Source organism: Lottia gigantea, assembly GCF_000327385.1.
Source record: "Lottia gigantea unplaced genomic scaffold LOTGIsca_39, whole genome shotgun sequence".
NCBI classification, from domain to species: Eukaryota; Metazoa; Mollusca; class Gastropoda; family Lottiidae; genus Lottia; species Lottia gigantea.
In genome coordinates, this window is record NW_008709333.1 from 1500586 (window position 1) to 1520197 (window position 19612).

General features: G+C 32.8%; 2 protein-coding genes across 2 annotated transcripts; both read left to right on the plus strand.

Annotated features, from left to right (window-relative positions):
• Positions 1–1676: 1676 nt before the first annotated feature.
• LOTGIDRAFT_85239 (hypothetical protein) lies at positions 1677–4106 on the plus strand (the record flags this gene model as incomplete). Its single annotated transcript, XM_009059364.1, has 6 exons — positions 1677–1779; positions 2092–2191; positions 2491–2581; positions 2989–3088; positions 3554–3693; positions 4023–4106. Coding segments are annotated over 6 exons (618 nt in total), but the record flags the coding sequence as incomplete, so codon positions are not given.
• A 1990-nt stretch (positions 4107–6096) lies between these two features.
• LOTGIDRAFT_233426 (hypothetical protein) lies at positions 6097–19195 on the plus strand (the record flags this gene model as incomplete). Its single annotated transcript, XM_009059465.1, has 11 exons — positions 6097–6132; positions 6931–7002; positions 11932–11968; positions 12559–12607; positions 12954–13011; positions 13834–13923; positions 14399–14494; positions 14959–15057; positions 15948–16079; positions 17520–17603; positions 17805–19195. 11 exons carry the CDS (start codon positions 6097–6099, stop codon positions 17838–17840), a joined length of 789 nt encoding a protein of 262 aa, XP_009057713.1. The 3' UTR covers positions 17841–19195.
• Positions 19196–19612: the final 417 nt, after the last annotated feature.

Genomic DNA, 19612 nt, shown 5'->3' on the forward strand with positions numbered 1-19612 from the left:
CAATGCTGAATGTGTAGTTGCCTGCTCATCTCATGCTGCGGGCATGTTTTTTAATGCATAATCCTCATCAGGACAGCTGATGTCTGAAATACAGAGTGATTTTTCGAAACAGGATTTGAGGCGTATGGACAAAGTATGCCAACTCACTGAAAAAAGTATTTCAAACTTACCAAGGCAGAATTTGACATGGTTCCCTCCAGTGAGGATTCTGTTCCGATTTGATCAGGGGAGAGAATCTGGGGAGCTGATGGAAGTAATTTTAAATCTACTGGAGGAGCAGGGGGTATTTCTGATGGAGTTACTTCCCCTTCTTGAGTTAAATCTGTATCTTGTTTTTCAACAGGTTCGGATTCTTTCTTATCCTCTGACTTTTGTTCTTCTGCAAACAAAATTTGTCAAAATGACTGTTAGTTAAATAGCTGTTACCAAGTTGTTATATACTGGTAACATTAATGCTAGTATTGGTACCAGTATATTTTATTTCTTAATTCATAGTAAACACTATGTGACTAAATGCTCACAAGGCTTAAGGGTTAATAATTAATTTTCATTGATTTCAACTGGTAGTGGTATATTAATTCTTACCTTTTGGTTCTTCTGTTTTGTTTTCTGTCTCTTCAGGGTTTGGTTCTTTGACTTCAGTCTCAGTAGGCTCTGTCAGTTCTTCAACTGGCGGTTGCTCAGTCTCTTCTGCTCTCTCATCTTTTTCCACTTCTTGAGCTTCATTCCCTTCCTGTTTTACAACTGGAGTCTGGGCTTGCTCACCATCTACTGCTGGCTCTTCGCCAGATTCTTCAACTTTTTCTTCAACTTTTTCTTCAACTTTCTGATTTCTCGTTATCTTCTGGATTTTCATCCTGCTGAGTTAAAGCTGGAGTGCTAGCTTGATCATCAAATGGATTACCCCTTTCAGCTTCATTATCTACAGCTTCTTCTTCTCCTTTAAGTGATTCAGTTTTAGAATCTTTTGCTACCTCATCATTTTCGACAGTTTCGCTCTGTTCATTTTCAACTTTAATATTTTCTTCAGTTACAGCTGTTGAGTTCTCAAATTCACCATTTTCACTAGTTTTATTTGCCTCTTTTGCTTCTGTTTCAGATTGTGGCGGCACTTCCGGGGATGCTGGTTTGTCAGACATTTTCAAATTTAGTTGTTCAATGAAGAATTAACTGACAAAAGGCGAGAAAAATGAATACTTTCACAAAATTTGACTTTCAAGCTCCTTTCATGACGCCGTTGCTAAGCAGCATTGTTTTTGTTCTACTTTATTTTGTTTGTCGTAATATTTTATGACTTCCGGTTCTATATTATCTTCAATAAGTATTCTTATTTGCCTAGATCATACTTTCTATTTGGAAATTATCTAAAAAGTGATTAAAGAAATCAAATGGAAAGGATATTTTGACCAATTATAAATCGTTTATTTTATTAACGACATTGGACCTACTTATGACAAAATGGCAGCTCCCATGAATTTTCAAAATTTGTAAACAAACAGAATCAAAAGTGGAAAATGTCTTCTCAAATCAATTTTCAAAGTCTAAATGATATATTTCCACAATTGAAAACGACTTTCCTTTATTTTGCTGTGATTTCGATCGTCTGTTATATTTCTGTGACCTATTTTGCATTCCTAAGAAAGCGTTTCACATCAAAAGTCAAATCAAAAAATATTTTGCTTGTCTTTGCTCATCCTGACGATGAATGTATGTTTTTTGGTCCAGCCTTAACAACTCTGATAGAGGATAATGAAATCAGCATATTGTGTCTGACTTCAGGTATATTGTAGGGTTACTGTCAATATTTAAAAATGCTTAGCCTGTGCCCTTACTATTTATAAGATTAATAGGAATCACAATATTATAAACGCACACCACATGATGCACAAACTTTTATAGTCATGTCATAAGAGTGGTTGCCCTACTTAAGCATGTGTGCTGTCGTGCATTTTAGTTCTGCTAGAAGTCCACAACTATAGTAAAAGCTTTGGGTAGAGGCCTAGTACCGGTACTCAAAGTCCAAGTTGTTCTCTCAGAGCATAATCACCATCTTGCCTAGATATCAAGTAAACATTGATTCTGTATTTGCAGGAAACTTCTATAATATTGGTAATATAAGAAAAGGGGAACTTGTTAAAAGTGCTGAAGTTTTTGGGATCAAGTCAGATGGTGTCAATATTATAGATAAAAAGTATGCGAGTTTTGAAAAAAATAGCTTTCAGGGTATAAGAAGCTCCTTTTGAACATTTTTCTTTTCAATTATTTAACTTGAGCTATGTTCTCACCTTTTTTACCAAATAATAAAAATATATATTTTTTTTATTAATTTTCTTATTTAGCTAATTATGAATTGATTATGGACATGTGAGACAAACTGGTATTTTTCAAAGTTATTAGCACATCTCTACTTTCTATTCATATAAGTATTGGTATTTTTATTTTCAAAATCCACCTTTAAGCAGTTCTATTCATTTTTTTTTTTATCAATAGAGAAATACCTGATGATGGTGATGTACACTGGGATAGAGACGTCGTTAGTAATGAAATCATTAATATCATCAATAAAACAACACCAGATATAGTAAGATTTATCTACTCATTCTATTTTTACTTCTACAAAATTTAATCTTTGTAAGACATTTAGAAATATCACAGCACATTAAGAAACAACAGTTTTATGGATATAGACTTCTATATATTATTTAAACAGTATGTAGGTGTTCAAATAATAAGTAGAAGTTTATATCCATAAAACTGTTATTTCTTAATTCTATAGAATTATTTTTAAAAAACTGTGTGTCAAATTCTCTTGCAAATGTCGTCTGATCATCCTATAAACCTGTCTAAATTTTCAAGCGGAAATTTCTTATTTAAAAGTCTTCTTCTTGAGATTTCAACTTGAACCCTTCAAACTTTTTCGCTTTTTATCTTACATTTTGTCATAGCTTTTATTATAGTTTTTAACAAAATATTTTTTTTCTTTTTCAGATTTTAACATTTGATTATTATGGTGTAAGTGGACACAGAAATCATGGCGAACTATTTTATTGTTTACAATCTATACTCCATGATACTAGAAAATTAGAAAGTGAGTCATTGTTATTATCTTGTCAGTCCCAGTTAACATTAGAGCTTGTCTTTGAATAATTAAAGGGACAGGTGCGTAATTATTTTGACCAATCACACTTTATTCTCAGAAACGGAATTTAGTTAAGCCAATCAGTTATAGTGTTCATAGCTCACTGTCGAAATTTGAGCCCTCAAAACCATGTGTGTCCAGAATTATCTGCATTTGAAAGTTAAAATGATGACTCGTCAAGATAAGGTACTCTGTGATATATAGAAAAGACATATATCCATTGACACCTTGTCACACCTCACTTCAACCAAATCCAACAAATTGTTGGCATAGTCTTGAACATGTATAAGGACATAAAAAAAATCAAACGGTAGCCACACTGTGTTTCAAGTAATACAATAGTTTAACAGCTGATTAAATTTCATTTTAGTCCTTCATGTCCAGTTTTCTCTTTATTTTTAGGGTTAAAATCAGTACCTGAAGTTTACAGTTTAGAAAGTATATCAATCTGGAGAAAGTATATCTCTATTTTAGATATTCTTTATACTTTACTATCGTACAATCAACATAAATTATTGTTTATATCTACGTTACATCAAGTTTTAACAACTCAGGTAGGGGCATTAATTTGGAATTTGTCTTGGTATTAGGGGATGAAAGCCAACACCTGGCCAACTCTCTTAAGCACTGGCACAGGCATCTGAATTTTGCCCACAGCACCTGATCATCTAACAGACGACAAATTCCAATGCAACTTTTGATCTGTTGAAATGATTTCTGAACGTTAACATTCAAATTTAAAAAAATTCAACAAAAACAGAAATTTTACACGCTTCTAGCCTAGCTGTCCTGATGAAGATTATATATCTAAAACTTGTTACCAGCATGAGATGAGGAAAAGATTATTTATGTGTTTAATTTGTTATATTTCTATATGTTTCAGAAAGCCATGTATTGTCATTGGAGTCAGTTATTATGGTTTAGAAGACTGTATATTATATTTTCTAGATATATGTTTATTAATACTTTCATTCCAATAAATTATTCGTGACAGTGTACTTAACTTCTTTGGTTTTTTGTCCCATGAAGATTTGATGCTCATGCTAATTGCATCACTGACAAGTGGATCTTGGGGATGAAAATTCCTCAGGCTATCAAACTTACTGAGCTACTTTTAATCAGCCACATGTGTACACCAACTTGCTAACCTTTAAAATGGTGACTCTGACAATAAACTGATTGTTTAAGATTCACACACAGTCATTTTGGAGCTCCTATCAGTCATGACTGTTAGCATGACAAATTAATGAACTCAGCATCCCTGATATTGATTATTATTACAGTTATTATGGTTCTGACATTAGGCTGACTTTCGAAAGATCAATTTCTTAGTTAGTCATTTTGAAGTTGAAATCAGACTTAACTGGTTTATTCTGTGAAATCAGCATCCCTGATATTCAGTTTAAGTTGTATAATAAATAAGATAGTTTATTTAATAAAGGCTGATTGATATGATATTGACACTAACTATAGGGAGTTATTGGTTGTTATTCCAATCATACCTGACCTCATACAGGTCCAATCAAACATGACCGGCAAATTTATTGAAATATTACAATCCTTGAATATTTCTGACATAGACAATAAACCAGGGGTAATTGTTTGTTATTCCAGACTACCAGACTCTTTTAGAACTCTAATCAAACTTGACTGGTAAAATTAGTGAAATTACAATCCCTGAATGTTTCTGACTACCAGCCATGTGTAAATTTATAAACAAAGGGTAATCCATTCTAAACAGGCTCTTTTAGAACTGTAGTTAACCTTTTTTAGAACTCTAATCAAACTTGACTGGCAAATTTAGTGAAATTACAATCCCTGAATGTTTCTGACTACCAGCCATGTGTAAATTGATTAACTAGGGGTAAACTAGGGGTAATTCATTCTTAACAGGCTCTTTTAGAACTCTAATAAAAAATGACTGGCAAATTTAGTGAAATTACAATCCCTGAATGTTTGTGACTATGTAAATAGTTGAGATAATGGAGGTAGAATGAAGTATAATACTGACACTATCTAGGGGTAATTGATTATTATTTCAGAATTCCAGTCCTTCTATTAATATTCTATAATATTACATTTAATATATATATACACTGTACTCCCTGTTTACAGAAATGGTGGTGGTGGAGGGGGGGAAGTTAGATGGGCAGAAAAAAATGCTGTGGAAATTGGAAGGGAGCAAGTTCTTATTCAGATTCATCGTGTTCATAACACATCCCCGTTCGTCATACTTCCTTGGGGTTAATAAGACCATGTCAAAACCAGTATTTGTGATACAATGATTCAGATGATATCCTTGTTTCAACCACCTATCCTTAACCAAAAAGGGTCTAAGGTGTTTTTCATAAATAGGCATATTTTGTTTCATTTTTTTTCTGTGGGTTATATAAGTATGGTACACCATAAGAGTCTTATAAATTTTACAGACAGGCATTATGTCATTCAAAACTGACCTATAAGCCACCTGCACCTAATCCCCACCTCCCCCCTCTTTTTTTTTTTTTTTGGTCCCCACTCAATACTTTGAAAGAATTCTAGGTCCAATTATCATTAGAATGTGTCTAATGCAGACATATTTATATTCAATTTATTACTATAATACCAGCTAAGTGACATTTAGATTATACAGATATTATTCTCATTTCAACGGTGGGTGGGGCCAGAAACATTGCCCTCTTGCCCTAACAAAAAAGGGGGCCATTATGGCAATAATAATAAGAGTAAATAAATCAAACCAACCAACCAAATAGTTCAACAATATTCAAATTAAAGATTTAATCTTTCGCAGTATAGAAAATATTATTCATTTATTTCCTTCATTCTGATCTAAACTCAAAGTTCCATTTTTGACCCAAATGATAAAACTGGGTCAAAAGGCCAATGCGGCTAAACCAAGCCACCGTATTGAGATATTACACAATGACCTTTACACTTTGACCCAGTTAAATCCCGACATGGCGACCACAGAACAAGTCGAGCTTTCTGTTCTTGTAAGTAAAATGTCTTTTATTTCTGTTTTTCGGAATATTTCTTGATGTTTTTATGTCAGATCGATGCATGAGAATGTATTGATCAAATTGCCATATTTTTGTGAAGGATTTCTTGCCATGGATTCGCGTAAAAGTAAAAATTAAAACCTGAAAGACTGTCACAATGTGTTAATATGCATTCAGAGGTTTTCTTTACTTGCGTAGTTGTTAACAGAAAGGCTGCAGGCCGACATAGATAAAGATGAATATGTGTCAAATGGAAAAATGGAGAGAAAAATGAAACAATGTACTGTTCATTGTGATTAAGGATTTCTGTGTCAAATATTTACATGCTCATAGACTTGACTCCCATTTATTTATAATTTAGACTGCAAAGTTTTCTATTCTTTCCGCATCTTATGACAAGTTATGATCATCAGTCTTATGTTATGTCTATGTAAGGTGTTATCATATCAGCCTTAATTACTCAAAAGGATTTTGCCTATAGAGTGGGGGGGGGGGGATATAAAATCGATCAAGGATGCAGAAAGGAGTCAGTGGTGTTTCTAGAAGCTGGCTTTGGCCGCCAACTTTCAAATTTCTTATCATTGGATGTAGAGGAAAATTGTCTGGTGGCTCCCTTGTCAATTCTGTGGCCTTTACTCAGCCCCATTGTCGAATGATTTTTAGAAACGCATATGGAAAGAGTAATATAAAGAAAAAGGTTGAAAACCCCTGGAGTAAAGGTATTGACTATAAAAGAAGACTTAATTCTAATATCTTATAAGGATTATATGTATCTGTATTGTTTATTTTCAGCAAAAAGAGTTGTCATGGTTACTGAGAGAGGAGGTACATCATGTTTTAGAAGATATTAAACATACATTACAGGTATTTTTACTTTATTTCGCATATTTTTACATAAAAAGTTGTTTTTTAAGTAGTATTGTTGCTTGACATTTTGTTGTGCGAATTTGAAAATTAAAAGTCTGTCTACCCCAAATATGTGAAATATTCATAAAAAGTGAACAAAAAGAATTTTGGATCAGACCCATCGTGTACAAACCACATCTCCACTCGTTACACTTCCTTGAGACTGTAGTAACTGGTTATACAAGAGAAAGAAATTACGCAGTCATAGATAAATATTGTCCAATCAGACATGACTGGCAAATGATAACTGATACTTGACCATCATCCGAGACACTTGTCAAGATCTCATAGCCACAAAACATTTTTCATGCTGATCTTAGTTTTTACTCTAATTCATTATGACCATCACACTAAGAAAAGAACAAATATTGAAAATTGATGTCAAATTCTTAATGTCCCACACAAAAAGATAAAGTAATAAAGCCAGAAGCGTTGTGCCTTAGGAATAGATTGAGATATTGTTTTTCTTTGATACAAGCATTAGGGACCTGTAAAAACTTCTTTAATTTTGCGTAAAATCTCAGCATAAGTATGAAAGAAGGTTTGCTGCCCCCAGGGCCAGACCTCAGTCTTTTAACCTGAATATTTGAGGCTATTCAGAGAACCATATCTATATATATATATACAATAATAATGACAGTGAAAATATAACAGGTGCCCCATTCGTTCGACCAATCATAGAACGTTATATTACTAGTTCATATTATTTAGGAAGATATTATCTGATTATCGTACATTTCTAGAACTTCTGAAGACTATTTACTTATATTTACAGCCAAATCAACCCCTGATAATGGAGCAACTGCCAATCGGATTAAATATTTTGTGTTTATATTATTGTGGGCTGTATTGACAATATCTGATTTAATCTATTTTTAAAGAATTTAATAATATTATTATCAGTAATCTGTGATGTCTAATTAAAAACAGATGTTGCTTTAACTTATTTGAATAAATTTTTATTATCTTTTCACACCATAACACAGATATCATTAAATATAATAATTATTATTGTTGTTAGGATAAATTTAGATTTTATTGTATTCTGACTATGGTATCATGATTATGTTCAGATTGATATTGTGATAATCTAATAGAAATAATAAAACTCAACCTAACAAAACATGTTGTTCTCTATTGCTCTACAATTGATACATAGTAACAAACTAATGTTATTTCTATAAAGGCATAATTTCATTAAGAATAATAACTAATACTGTCCTCATATTTTTATTGTTAAATTTGGGTGAAGATTTTTACAATCATTCAAAGACTATCAATACTTTTTGAAAGCGTTATTCAAACTTCATTTGAAATATCTGTGCTACTTCTAGTTTTCTAGTTTGATTTGTTGTATTCAGATTAATATTCATAATAATCTTTCAATCTACTTATAAAAGCTGTTACATAATAATGAATATATTTCTCTTACAATTACAGCTGGGATTCGCATTACATGCTTCATGTTAACCTGAAGGTCAAGGTTCAATCCAGGCAGAGGTCGCGATAATACCTTTGGATTTTTTTAACCCAGTTACCCCTGTCAGTGAATGCTGAATTAAAAAAAATCGTCTTGTCGTTCAGATAGGACAATAAACCTATGCCCGCCGTTGTACAGGCTATGCACTATAAAGATCCCTTGACAGTTGGAAATCGAAAAAGAGCAGGCTAATGCCACTGTCCTGGCAAAATTTCCCTCACTGCACCCTGCATGGCGTTGCCTGTCTTCATTAGCCGATAAGGTGCAGAACAATTGGATGTACTATTCCATTCATTTCATTTCTATTACAGAACTGTTGACTTTTGTTGTTAAATCAATGCTACAGTATAGAATATAAATCAGATAAATTAACAGTTTTTCTTTATAGTGAATAAAACCAATATATGAATCTAGTTGTTAATTTACAATGTAATTGAATGTAACTTGCAAATTAACATTTAGCACAGCTAAAAACCATCCAAAAGTTGATAAAAACCAATCTATGAAACGATCTTAGCGCTAGGATATCCTAGAATCAATGTTAGAAGATAAGAACCTAGGATATCCTAGAATCAATGTTAGAATATAAGAACCTAGGATATCCTAGTGCTAAGAGCGTTTCGAGAATACGTAGCCTGAACTGTTAGTTTACAATGTCATTGATTGTATTTTGTAGTTAAATTTAAAATCATTGAATATTGAATCTACATAGCTAGGAAAACAGAGCTACTAAATCTCACTGGAGCATGACAAATCCAGGCTTCAGGATGAATCCATATTTGAATCGGAACTGTTAATTTAAGATGTAATAGAATGTAACTCGCAAATTAATCAAAAGTCATTGAACGTTGAATCTACATGATTAGTAAAATAAAAAAAACCACATTGGAATGTGGGCTAGAGGGTGACGAGCGTCACGTTACTTAGTCCTGACGTTCGTAGAGAACAAAACAAAAAGATATTCTTGTGTTTATAGGTCCAATCCATACCCAAATCTATCAAACTTGTCCCTTGACATTAAAGAAAAGGGGGAATTTGAGAGTGTTGTGGTTGTCCAAGCATAAAAATAGAATTTCTTTCATAATCTTTGAATTGGAAAAACTGATCTTTTTATTGAGAAATCCGATGTCAGTCATTAGAAATAAACCTCAGTTTAATGATGTATTTAGTCTTAAACTCTCTTTAATTGGTTAATAAACTAGAGAATTTAACCTACTAGATATTAATAGCTTTGTTAGTTCTGTAATACAGAGAGATTGATAGAAAATCAATAATCCAACAAATAAAAAAAGAATCAAATTGAATGAATGCAGGAATGAATGAAATACTAGTAATGGAAAATATTGTATAAGGATAACAACTAAGATTTTTAATCTTGAAGATTCTTTCTACCAGCCAGTCTTAAGTTTGTTATTTTACAAGGATAACAACTAAGATTTTTAATCTTGAAGATTCTTTCTACCAGCCAGTCTTAAGTTTGTTATTTTGCAAGGATAACAACTAAGATTTTTAATCTTGAAGATTCTTTCTACCAGCCAGTCTTAAGTTTGTTATTTTACAAGGAATACATCTAAGGTTCTTGAGGATCCTGTCTACCAGCTGGTCTTAAGTTTGTTATTTTACAAGGATAACAACTAAGGTTCTTGAGGATCCTGTCTACCAGCCAGTCTTAAGTTTGTTATTTTACAGGGATAACAACCTAGGTTCTTGAGGATCCTGTCTACCAGCTGGCCTTAAGTTTGTTAATTTACAAGGATAACAACTAAGGTTCTTGAGGATCCTGTCTACCAGCTGGCCTAAGGTTTGTTATTTTACAAGGATAACAACTAAGATTTTTGATCCTGAAGATTCTTTCTACCAGCTGGCCTTAAGTTTGTTATTTTACAAGGATAACAACTAAGATTTTTAATCTTGAAGATTCTTTCTAACAGCTGGCCTTAAGTTTGTCATTTTACAAGGATAACAACTAAGATTTTTAATCTTGAAGATTCTTTCTACCAGCTGGCCTTAAGTTTGTTATTTTACAAGGATAACAACTAAGATTTTTGATCCTGAAGATTTTTTCTACCAGCTGGCCTTAAGTTTGTTATTTTACAAGGATAACAACTAAGGTTCTTGAGGATCCTGTCTACCAGCTGGCCTTAAGAGCAATAGATAAGCTTGTTAATTATGTGAAAATTAGTTAGTCATTAGTATGACATTAATTGAAAAGACACACACAAACATACACTGCATGTTATATAATATACTGTATATAGCAATGGCACCAGTCCTGAAATAAGTAACTATTGATATAAGTCTTAGATTAGACTTGCTGGCGTTTGCCAGTGAGAGAAATTATCCTACTATTATTTGGATATGAACAAATGAATTAAGAATCCTGTTAAATGTATGAAAATAATGAGACAACCATTGACAAGCCTAACAACTAACAGTAACAGTCTAAGTAAAATAAGACTGATTCATAACACCTCTCCATATACCTTGATATTACCAACCAATCAAATTTCTTCCCTCTCCAGCGCTGGGATTATGTGATGCAAACAAAAAGAGGGACTGGTGTATTCATGCGCTAAATGTCTTGCAAATGGGGGAAATTTTGTTGACCCTCTACATGTCCATCTTGAATTGAAAATTTTTTTTTATGAAATCCCAGCGCCAAATAAACATTGTTGGCAAGCACAGTCAAACAGTGACATCAGGTGTTCTGGAAGCTTGAGCATGTCAAATTAGACACAATACTTATTGTACTGAAACTTGTTTTGATTGATGGATTATGTATTTATGAAGATAGAAAATCAATTAGATAAATAGAGAAAGAAAGAATGAAAGATTGGTATCGATCAGAATTAAACTAATAACTTATTAACTTATTATTTATTAACTCCTAGACTTAGAGAACGTTTCTGAATTGTTGATTTTACGGGTTTTTTCGTGAGGATGTCATTCAAAATATAGGTCTTTTCTCCTGTTCTTAGTTTTTGTTCAGATTTCAGATTTTAAATCATTAATTAATAGGCTCATGGAATAATTCTATCTTGTTTGTTTTGTCCTGAGGAATTCGATGGAATGTAGACATAGTCAAGGTCTTATTTTTTGAATTACTTTTAGGACAGGGTTTCGTTTCACAAGACTTACGAAAATAGAAAGTTTCATGATCAACTCACCAACTGATTAGAACTCTAAGGTTAAAGATCGTGAGAAACAGGCTCTTGGTAGTGACTCTATCAATTTTTATTCAGGTTCAGTCATGGAAAGGGTTGAAATTGTGCTGTCATTCTCATGTCATGTGATCTCACTTCATTATTCCAGTCAACCAGCAGATATTTTGAAAATCTTTTAAATCCTTAAAGTTGCAATCATTTCTCATTCATAACATAATCAAAATTTTGATATATTTTTTGTAGGAATGCAGCGAGAGATTTCCAGTCCAAACCAGAGCAAGTAAGACTCTTTCATTTTAATTTTGACCTAATATACTGATGTTGTTTTTTCAAAGTCAAAGCTCTATTCAACATATTTTGATATGCATCGAACACATTTATATCTAGATGGACAGATCTGAATATTTAACAAATCAACTGGGACCAATTTTGGTAGCAGAATGGCTACATAGCCTGTTTCTCAAACCCCTTAAGTTACTGAGTAAAATACTGTTTATACATGTACTAAAAAAAACTGGTGGAAATCGTCATCTGGATAAAAGAGGAAAATGTATTTGAGGAAAATCCATAGCGACATTAAGGGATAGAGATCACTTCATGTAAATATTAACATAAAATTGTGTTCTGTTGTTTAAACTGAATTTGTATTGAATTGTAATAAAATTTTCCAGAATTCCTGAAGACAAACTACACTTACAAGTCTGGGGGATTGCCAGAAGCCAACATATTTCTGTTGAATGTAGAGCATTTCCACTTGAAATCTGACCTTTTATGGGCCTGAGGTGGAAGGGCATTGTCAAATTTCTCACCCCCTAAATACCCATCTGCTTGTACCGTAAAAGTATCAGGATATTGTAATCTGTTTTTCAGTCCCAGACAGTGATATCAGAGCACAACGAATGATTTTATCAAGTCCAAAGTAAGCTATCTTATTATTTTATTTTTTATTATTTTTTGGCTACATTTAAAAGTTTTTTCAGAATAAAGATCTGAATTTTGACTTGGATAAAAACAATTTTATTTGAAGTATGAAATGAATTTTTGAGAATGATAAAATTGAGGATTGTTCGTATGGAATTTTTAGAACTGATATTTGAGCCGTAAATGGTTGGTTTAAGTAGAATTGCAAGAACCATAGAGCTTGGACTGAAATCCAAATGGTGCAAATCCATGCCATCGATGTCCCTGATACACATAAAAAGTTTAGATTACCTCTTTACAATCTATTATAAGCTGTGAATAATATAAAGTTGAAATATTTTCAGTAGTTCAAGTCAAATTAAATGTGTTATAACATTACGTGGTGACAGTGTATCACAAGCTGTAAGTAGAATAATCTCAGTTTTATTTTAGTCATGATTTTTATACGCCCACATCTCTCTATGTGGACGTATATTGTCGGCACCCCCGTCCGTCGGTCGGTATGGGCAGGGCATGCTCACTCTCCTCCAATACCTGATGCCACTGTGCATCTGTGCATCTGCATTTTTATACGCCCACACGTAAGATGGGCGTATATTGTAATCACCCCGTCGGTCCATCCGTTCACATTTGGCTCGTGCTCACTCTACAGGCTACAGTTCTTTATGGATTCTTTTGATTTTTATTTTGTGTGTCAATGTCATTATGAAGATGATCCCTATTGATTTTCGTGATGATCGGATAATTTTTCACCGAAATATCGTGTCTGACTTGACGTTTTTCTCTATTAGCTATATTGTGCAACTCGTGCTCACTCTACAGGCTACAATTTTTTACAGATTCTTTTGATTTTTATTTTGTGTGTCAATGTCATTATGAGCATGATCCCTATCGATTTTCGCGATGATCGGATAATATTTCACCGAAATATCGTGTCTGACTTGACGTTTCACTCTATTAGCTATATTGTGCAACCCTGTAGTCACTAAAGACTGTTTAATCATTTCTGACAGCTGCCAGTGGGCATATGTTACCTTGCCTGGCAAGCTATCTTTAAACTCTGTATCGGTTCAAAAAGCCCTCATAACTCAATATTGTTTATTTAAGTTCATTTCTTGCTCTAATGAAGGCTATTGGTGATACTCTACTGCTGTCAACTCTGGGGCTACCTCATATTATATACACATGATATTTTATGTAATATTTTTATTTTGTTTTTTACAGGATATCAATTTTAAACATAAACATGTAAAAGAACAGAATCATTTGTTTAAAACCAGTTTTCATCCTGATAGACAGTGGAAATTACAACAGGTAAATTATCTCCCTTTAGTCTGTTATTATATGAATCATCTCCCTTTAGTCTCCAAGTCCTTTCGATTGTCTCAGTTTAGCCTTCAAAATATTTGATATTTTACATTGTCTCCCTTTAGTCTCCAAGTCCTATCAGTTGTCTCCCTTTAGTCTTCAAGTCCTATCAAATGTCTCTCTTTAGTCTCCAAGTCCTATCAATTGTCTCCCTTTAGTCTTCAAGCCTTATAGATTATCTCCCTTTATTCTTCAGACATTTTAATATTGTCTATTGTAAAATAGTTCTTTTTGTGCTACCATGTGCTTGCTCATCACAAAAAAAGGATATCAAATAAACCTTGACATAAATTAGAATATATTTAGATACAAGATGCTGGAAACCACCTTTCATACAGTTCTCCAAAAATGTGTTAATAGATATTAAAATCCTGCAGGTTACATATATATTAACTATGATGTTGACCATGAATTATTTAAGGTACAAGATGCTGGAAACCATTTGTGTAATGCCCAGAATATTCTTGGTGATCTTGACCCGAATTATAAATTTAAATCTGCTCAGGAAGTTTTATTGGTGAGTTGTCTTTCTTTGTATAAGAGAAAAGTTAGAGCTGGAACTAAAAGATCCACCAAGATAAATGTTGTAGATTAGCTGTTAGACAGAATGATTGTCAAGAGGACTAACCAAGCTAGTATTAGGAATGAGGAAGTTAATAGAAACTACTATGTAAGGCACTGGCTGAGGTCACAAATAAAGAGATCTGCTAAAAATAGGGTGGAGTTGACAATCCCTGTGAACCTAAGTTGTTATCCTTATAAAATGATTGCAAAGGATCCGAGAGATCCTGAGTTGTTATCCTTAGAAAATCAATACTAAGAGGTTTAGCAAAGAACTGTCAGCTAGTAGACAGAGTCCTAGATAACCCCCACCTACACCTTATTTACGCCTTTTTCTCTAAGCATCAAATGCAAGACTTTTTTGATTTGCATTATGAGCCTTGTTCTGGATTCGAAATGGCTGATGTTTTTTTTTTGCAGTTACTAGAAGAATTGATGGCATGTTTAATGAAATGTAGAACGAGTCTTGCGATGCCGAAACGTAAATCACTAACGGACCTAATCTCCAATAAAAATATGGTATGTATCAGGGCTGTTGATTTGGCTCTATTTTCCAGACATGAATGACAGGACAGTTCAAATGTCCTAGCATCATTATCCTCTATAGGACATCAAGTATGGGTTAGCCATTACGTATGATTCATTATGTATCTAGTTTTATTTTTGTTAGTCACAGAAGACTTGGTATTGAGTGTTATAGATGATGCACTCCTATAAAAGCACTGGCCAAGGTCCCAAGTTTGTTGTGAATGTTTGTGCTATTATTAGAGATGATGTTCTGTTATTTGTATCCCAAAACTCTTGATCATGAAAATTGAGAAAGAGAAAATGGATATTTGTGTATTATTGTGAAATATTCAGTGTTTCAAGAGGGATGCCAATCCATTTGATGAGAAGTTTTCCTCAAAGTTTTATTTCAAGACTTGAGAATTAACAAATTTGACCAGCCAAATGCTATAATATAATGTTCCACATTCAAGTAGGGCTGGGTATCGATTACCAAATTGAGATTAATTATCGATGGTAGACTACTGATCAATAATCTATTAATAATCAAAATATTTCAATTGAGAAACCCTGTAAATACTAAATTAAAATCATGTCAAACTTTTAAGTTCTATGGGTAATTTTTGTGTTATAGAAGTATATTCTTGCTTTGATCAGTTATTATAGTTTATTGTGTGTATGTTATGTACTGAAGGGAAACTATGTGGAAGAGATTACTACTTGTTAATTGGAACGGTGGAGACAATGTAACTAGGGACGTATAATCGATTATGAAATTTGATTATCGATGATTGAAATGATAAATTCCTAGCGATGATAATCGATTATTTCAATCATTTTACCCAGTCCTACTTTCAAGTTTTTGAAACAAGAGAAGTTATTGAAAATGAATTTTTTTCCAGCAAATATTCCATCCTGCCCTTCCAAACGACGTCGCCTTGTCTTTTTATATTCATGCATCAAAACTGATTCTGGCCATGTACCACTTACATACCAATAGTCAACAAAAAATAGAAATAACAGCAAGACTTCAGGTAAGTCAACTTGTTAAATACGTTTCTCAAAGTTGAAGTCATATCTTCGAATTTTTCAACCCGGTTTCCCCTTGTCAGTGATGCAGGTAAGAGGGGCTGACATGGAAAAAGCGCCTAGTCATTCGGATGGGACAATAAACCTAGCCCTGTGCTACAGCCTGTGCACATTAAAGATCCCTCGACAGTTGGAAATCGAAAAAGAGCAGGCTTATGCTGCTGTCCTCGCAAAATTTCATTCCTTGTACCCTGCATGGCGTTACCAGTCTTCATTAGCCCACATGGTGCAGAAAAGTAGGACGTAAAACTCCATTCATTTCATTTTATTTCAATTTTGAAATCGTTTAATGAAAACACTATTTGTTGTAAGTTATTGTAATAATATGTCAGTGTGTTTGGATTGTGATATTGTATTACTGTTTGGGACTGATGTGATGGTTATTAACTTTCTGAATTTTGAAATCTTTTCCAAAACACTGTTTATTGGAATATGATGAAGTGGAATCTGTATCTTCTAATTGCATGCTGTCAAAATCCTCACCACAGAACTAGATTGGAAACAGCTTTTTTACTTGTTGCTTTTCTACTCAAATTCTTCAAAAAAAACCTTGATTTTTCTGGAGCAACTAGATATATTTTCTAACAATAGTCTGATGATGAAATTGTATTGATGATGTTACATAGACTGGCTTATAATACATTGTAAATATTCAAATATCAGTGGATTTCCCCCAAAATACACACATTTTTGTGAATACACATGGATCCAAGTAAAGCATATTTATTAAACTCGGTCCCTATCAGGTCTAAATACTTTCATACAGACAGTATTGATTATTGTCTACTATTATAGAAACATAGAAACAGGTAGATACGAAGACATCCTCATTGAAAACAGAACATGTTTTAATTGCCCTAATACCGTGGAAGATGAAGAACATTGTCTCCTAAGATGCCCATTATACACCAACTTAGGAAGTACTTGCACTAGAAAAGCCAAAAATATATTCCCAAATTTTGATTCCAAAAATATATTCCCAAATTTTGATTCATTAACCGATCAAGACAAAATGTGTTTCCTTTTATCCCACCCTGAAATGTACCAATTAACCGCCAAAACTTGCTGGGATATTTTAAAACATAGAAAATGTACCCTTTATCGGTCAACCTGAATTCAGAGTAAAATTGAAACGTTTATATGTAAAATTAATAGAACTATTTTTACGTTAATATTTGTATTTATATTTGTTTTTATTGAGTTTTATTATATTATAAATTTCCGGACCTGTGATAACAATGTTTTAATAATGATGACATGTCTCTCATAATTCTTAACAGAATGGCAGTTGAATAGTGTTGTGTTTTATTTGTATATATTTTTTATATATAACTGGTGAGACTTTAATAAAGTTACTTACTTACTTACTTCCTTACTTATTATAGGTAGAGTCAGTGGTCCAGTGGCTGAATGAAGCCATCGTGTTTTTTACACTTGCTTTACAGCAATGTCAGCAACTTAAAGACAAGGTAGGATAACACAACCTGTAGTTAGAGAGTAGTTAATAGAATTATATTAGATTTTGTCTCTTTTTCCATCTCTGATATTTTAAGTAAAATTCATCCATTCATTTATCCATCCATTTATTCATTTATTCATCCATTCATTCATTCATCCATTCATTCATTTATTCATTCATTTATTCATTCATTTATATTGTATATTTTCAGATCATAGCTCTATGTCAGTATGATGGAATGTCGTAGTGATAGATTCAGGATTCTACAAGCTATTGTGATAAATATTGAAAATAAGGCAGTGGACAATAACCCACAGTATACATAACAAAAATTATCTGCGGCCTTATTCTTGAAAACTTAACTAAAAAGGATTTTAATGTTCCAGTCACGTGATTGGTCCATCACAAAAATCGATTTTATACTCCATTTTACTATCCAATCAGATAACAGTATTTGTTAAAATCCAGATTTTATATCACCAGTAGCTAAGTTTTCGAGTATAAGGAACAGAATGGATGAATTTAGTGTTATGTATACAGGCAATGTTTTGAGAATGATTCCAATTACGCAGATGGGACCAAAGATTTGAGTAATGTAAAGGTCTGCTAGTTTTAATTGATAAGAGATTGCGGGTAGTTATTAATTAAATCATGGTATTATTAAGGGATTCAAGGGAGCTTAAAATTTTTAAATTTTATGGACACTTATACAGGCTTTGTATCCAGAATACAGGTTACGACATTGTTTTATTAACTGGAAGAAGTATGATGAATGGGGATGTGGTATGGACACGATGTTATACAGGTTCCATTTGTACCCTTATAAGTTCCAATCCTTGAAAACTTTACTTGGATAAAGTAATCTATTTGGACAATCAAACTAAAATTGATAAGAGACATTCTTAACTCAAATTTCAGATTATGTTGTTACAATTGCAAAAACTATTTTGGATGATTTGGCAATATTAGATAGGAATATGTAATGGTACAAATAGAAACCTTTTGTGGCCCTAACCTTAGAACTGTAATAGTATTATAGTTCTATGCCCTAACACAATGCAAAGGGTAAGAAACTTCTTTTGAATCCTTCTAAATCAAAGGTGTACAAAGGGGAATAAATATGTATATTATATGATGTAGAAATTACTTGGATCCAGAAGACAATCTGACTAAAATACAGATCCAGATGTTTTTTGTCCTCTTTTACTGTCTTTGATTCTATTTATAATCCATAATCTGAGGGTGGAAATTCCCCCATCCCCACCTACCCATGAACCAAAAATATAAATTGTTTAGTCAAAATGTGCATTTTGCATTGTCAAAATGTAATAATTTTGAAGGGACATCCTTTTAAAGATGGGTTCCCTTATTTTCATTTATGAAAATGAAAATGTTAATCTATTCTTATGACTTTGAAAAATACCCGTTGGTCTCGCGTGTCCATAATTAATTCATAATTAGCTAAATTAGAAGAGAATTACCAGCAGAATTCCAATGAGTGACCGATCAAGAAAGGTCAAAAAGTCTTTTTTTTGTTTATCCAGACTGTACATACATGGATATTTATGATTGGTTAAAACACTAAATTATATGCAATATAAGAACATAATGATATGATTAAGAATACATGCTAATTCATTAGAAACACCAGTTAATCAAATACTTTGCTTAATTTGACACTATTTGGCATTACTTAGGTACCAGGGGATAAACAACAATACTAGTCTCTAACTTTCAGACTTCTGTATTTGATCTCTTTACTGCATGGAAACAATGGGACATTATTAGTGGTTTTATGGTTATAGGTAAAGAAATATTACAACTTTTGGAATTATCTTTGACACGCATAACTTTGTTTTAACGGAAAAATGTATCTTCTTTATCATAAATAATCATCCATCTTCTGTAAAACCAACTGGTTTTATCCCATATCGCCCCTAAATTTTTCCCTTTACGCCCTTTCTCCGTTTCTACCCTTGCTAATTTGCCGCTTTCCCATATTGATCCTTCCCAATTTGT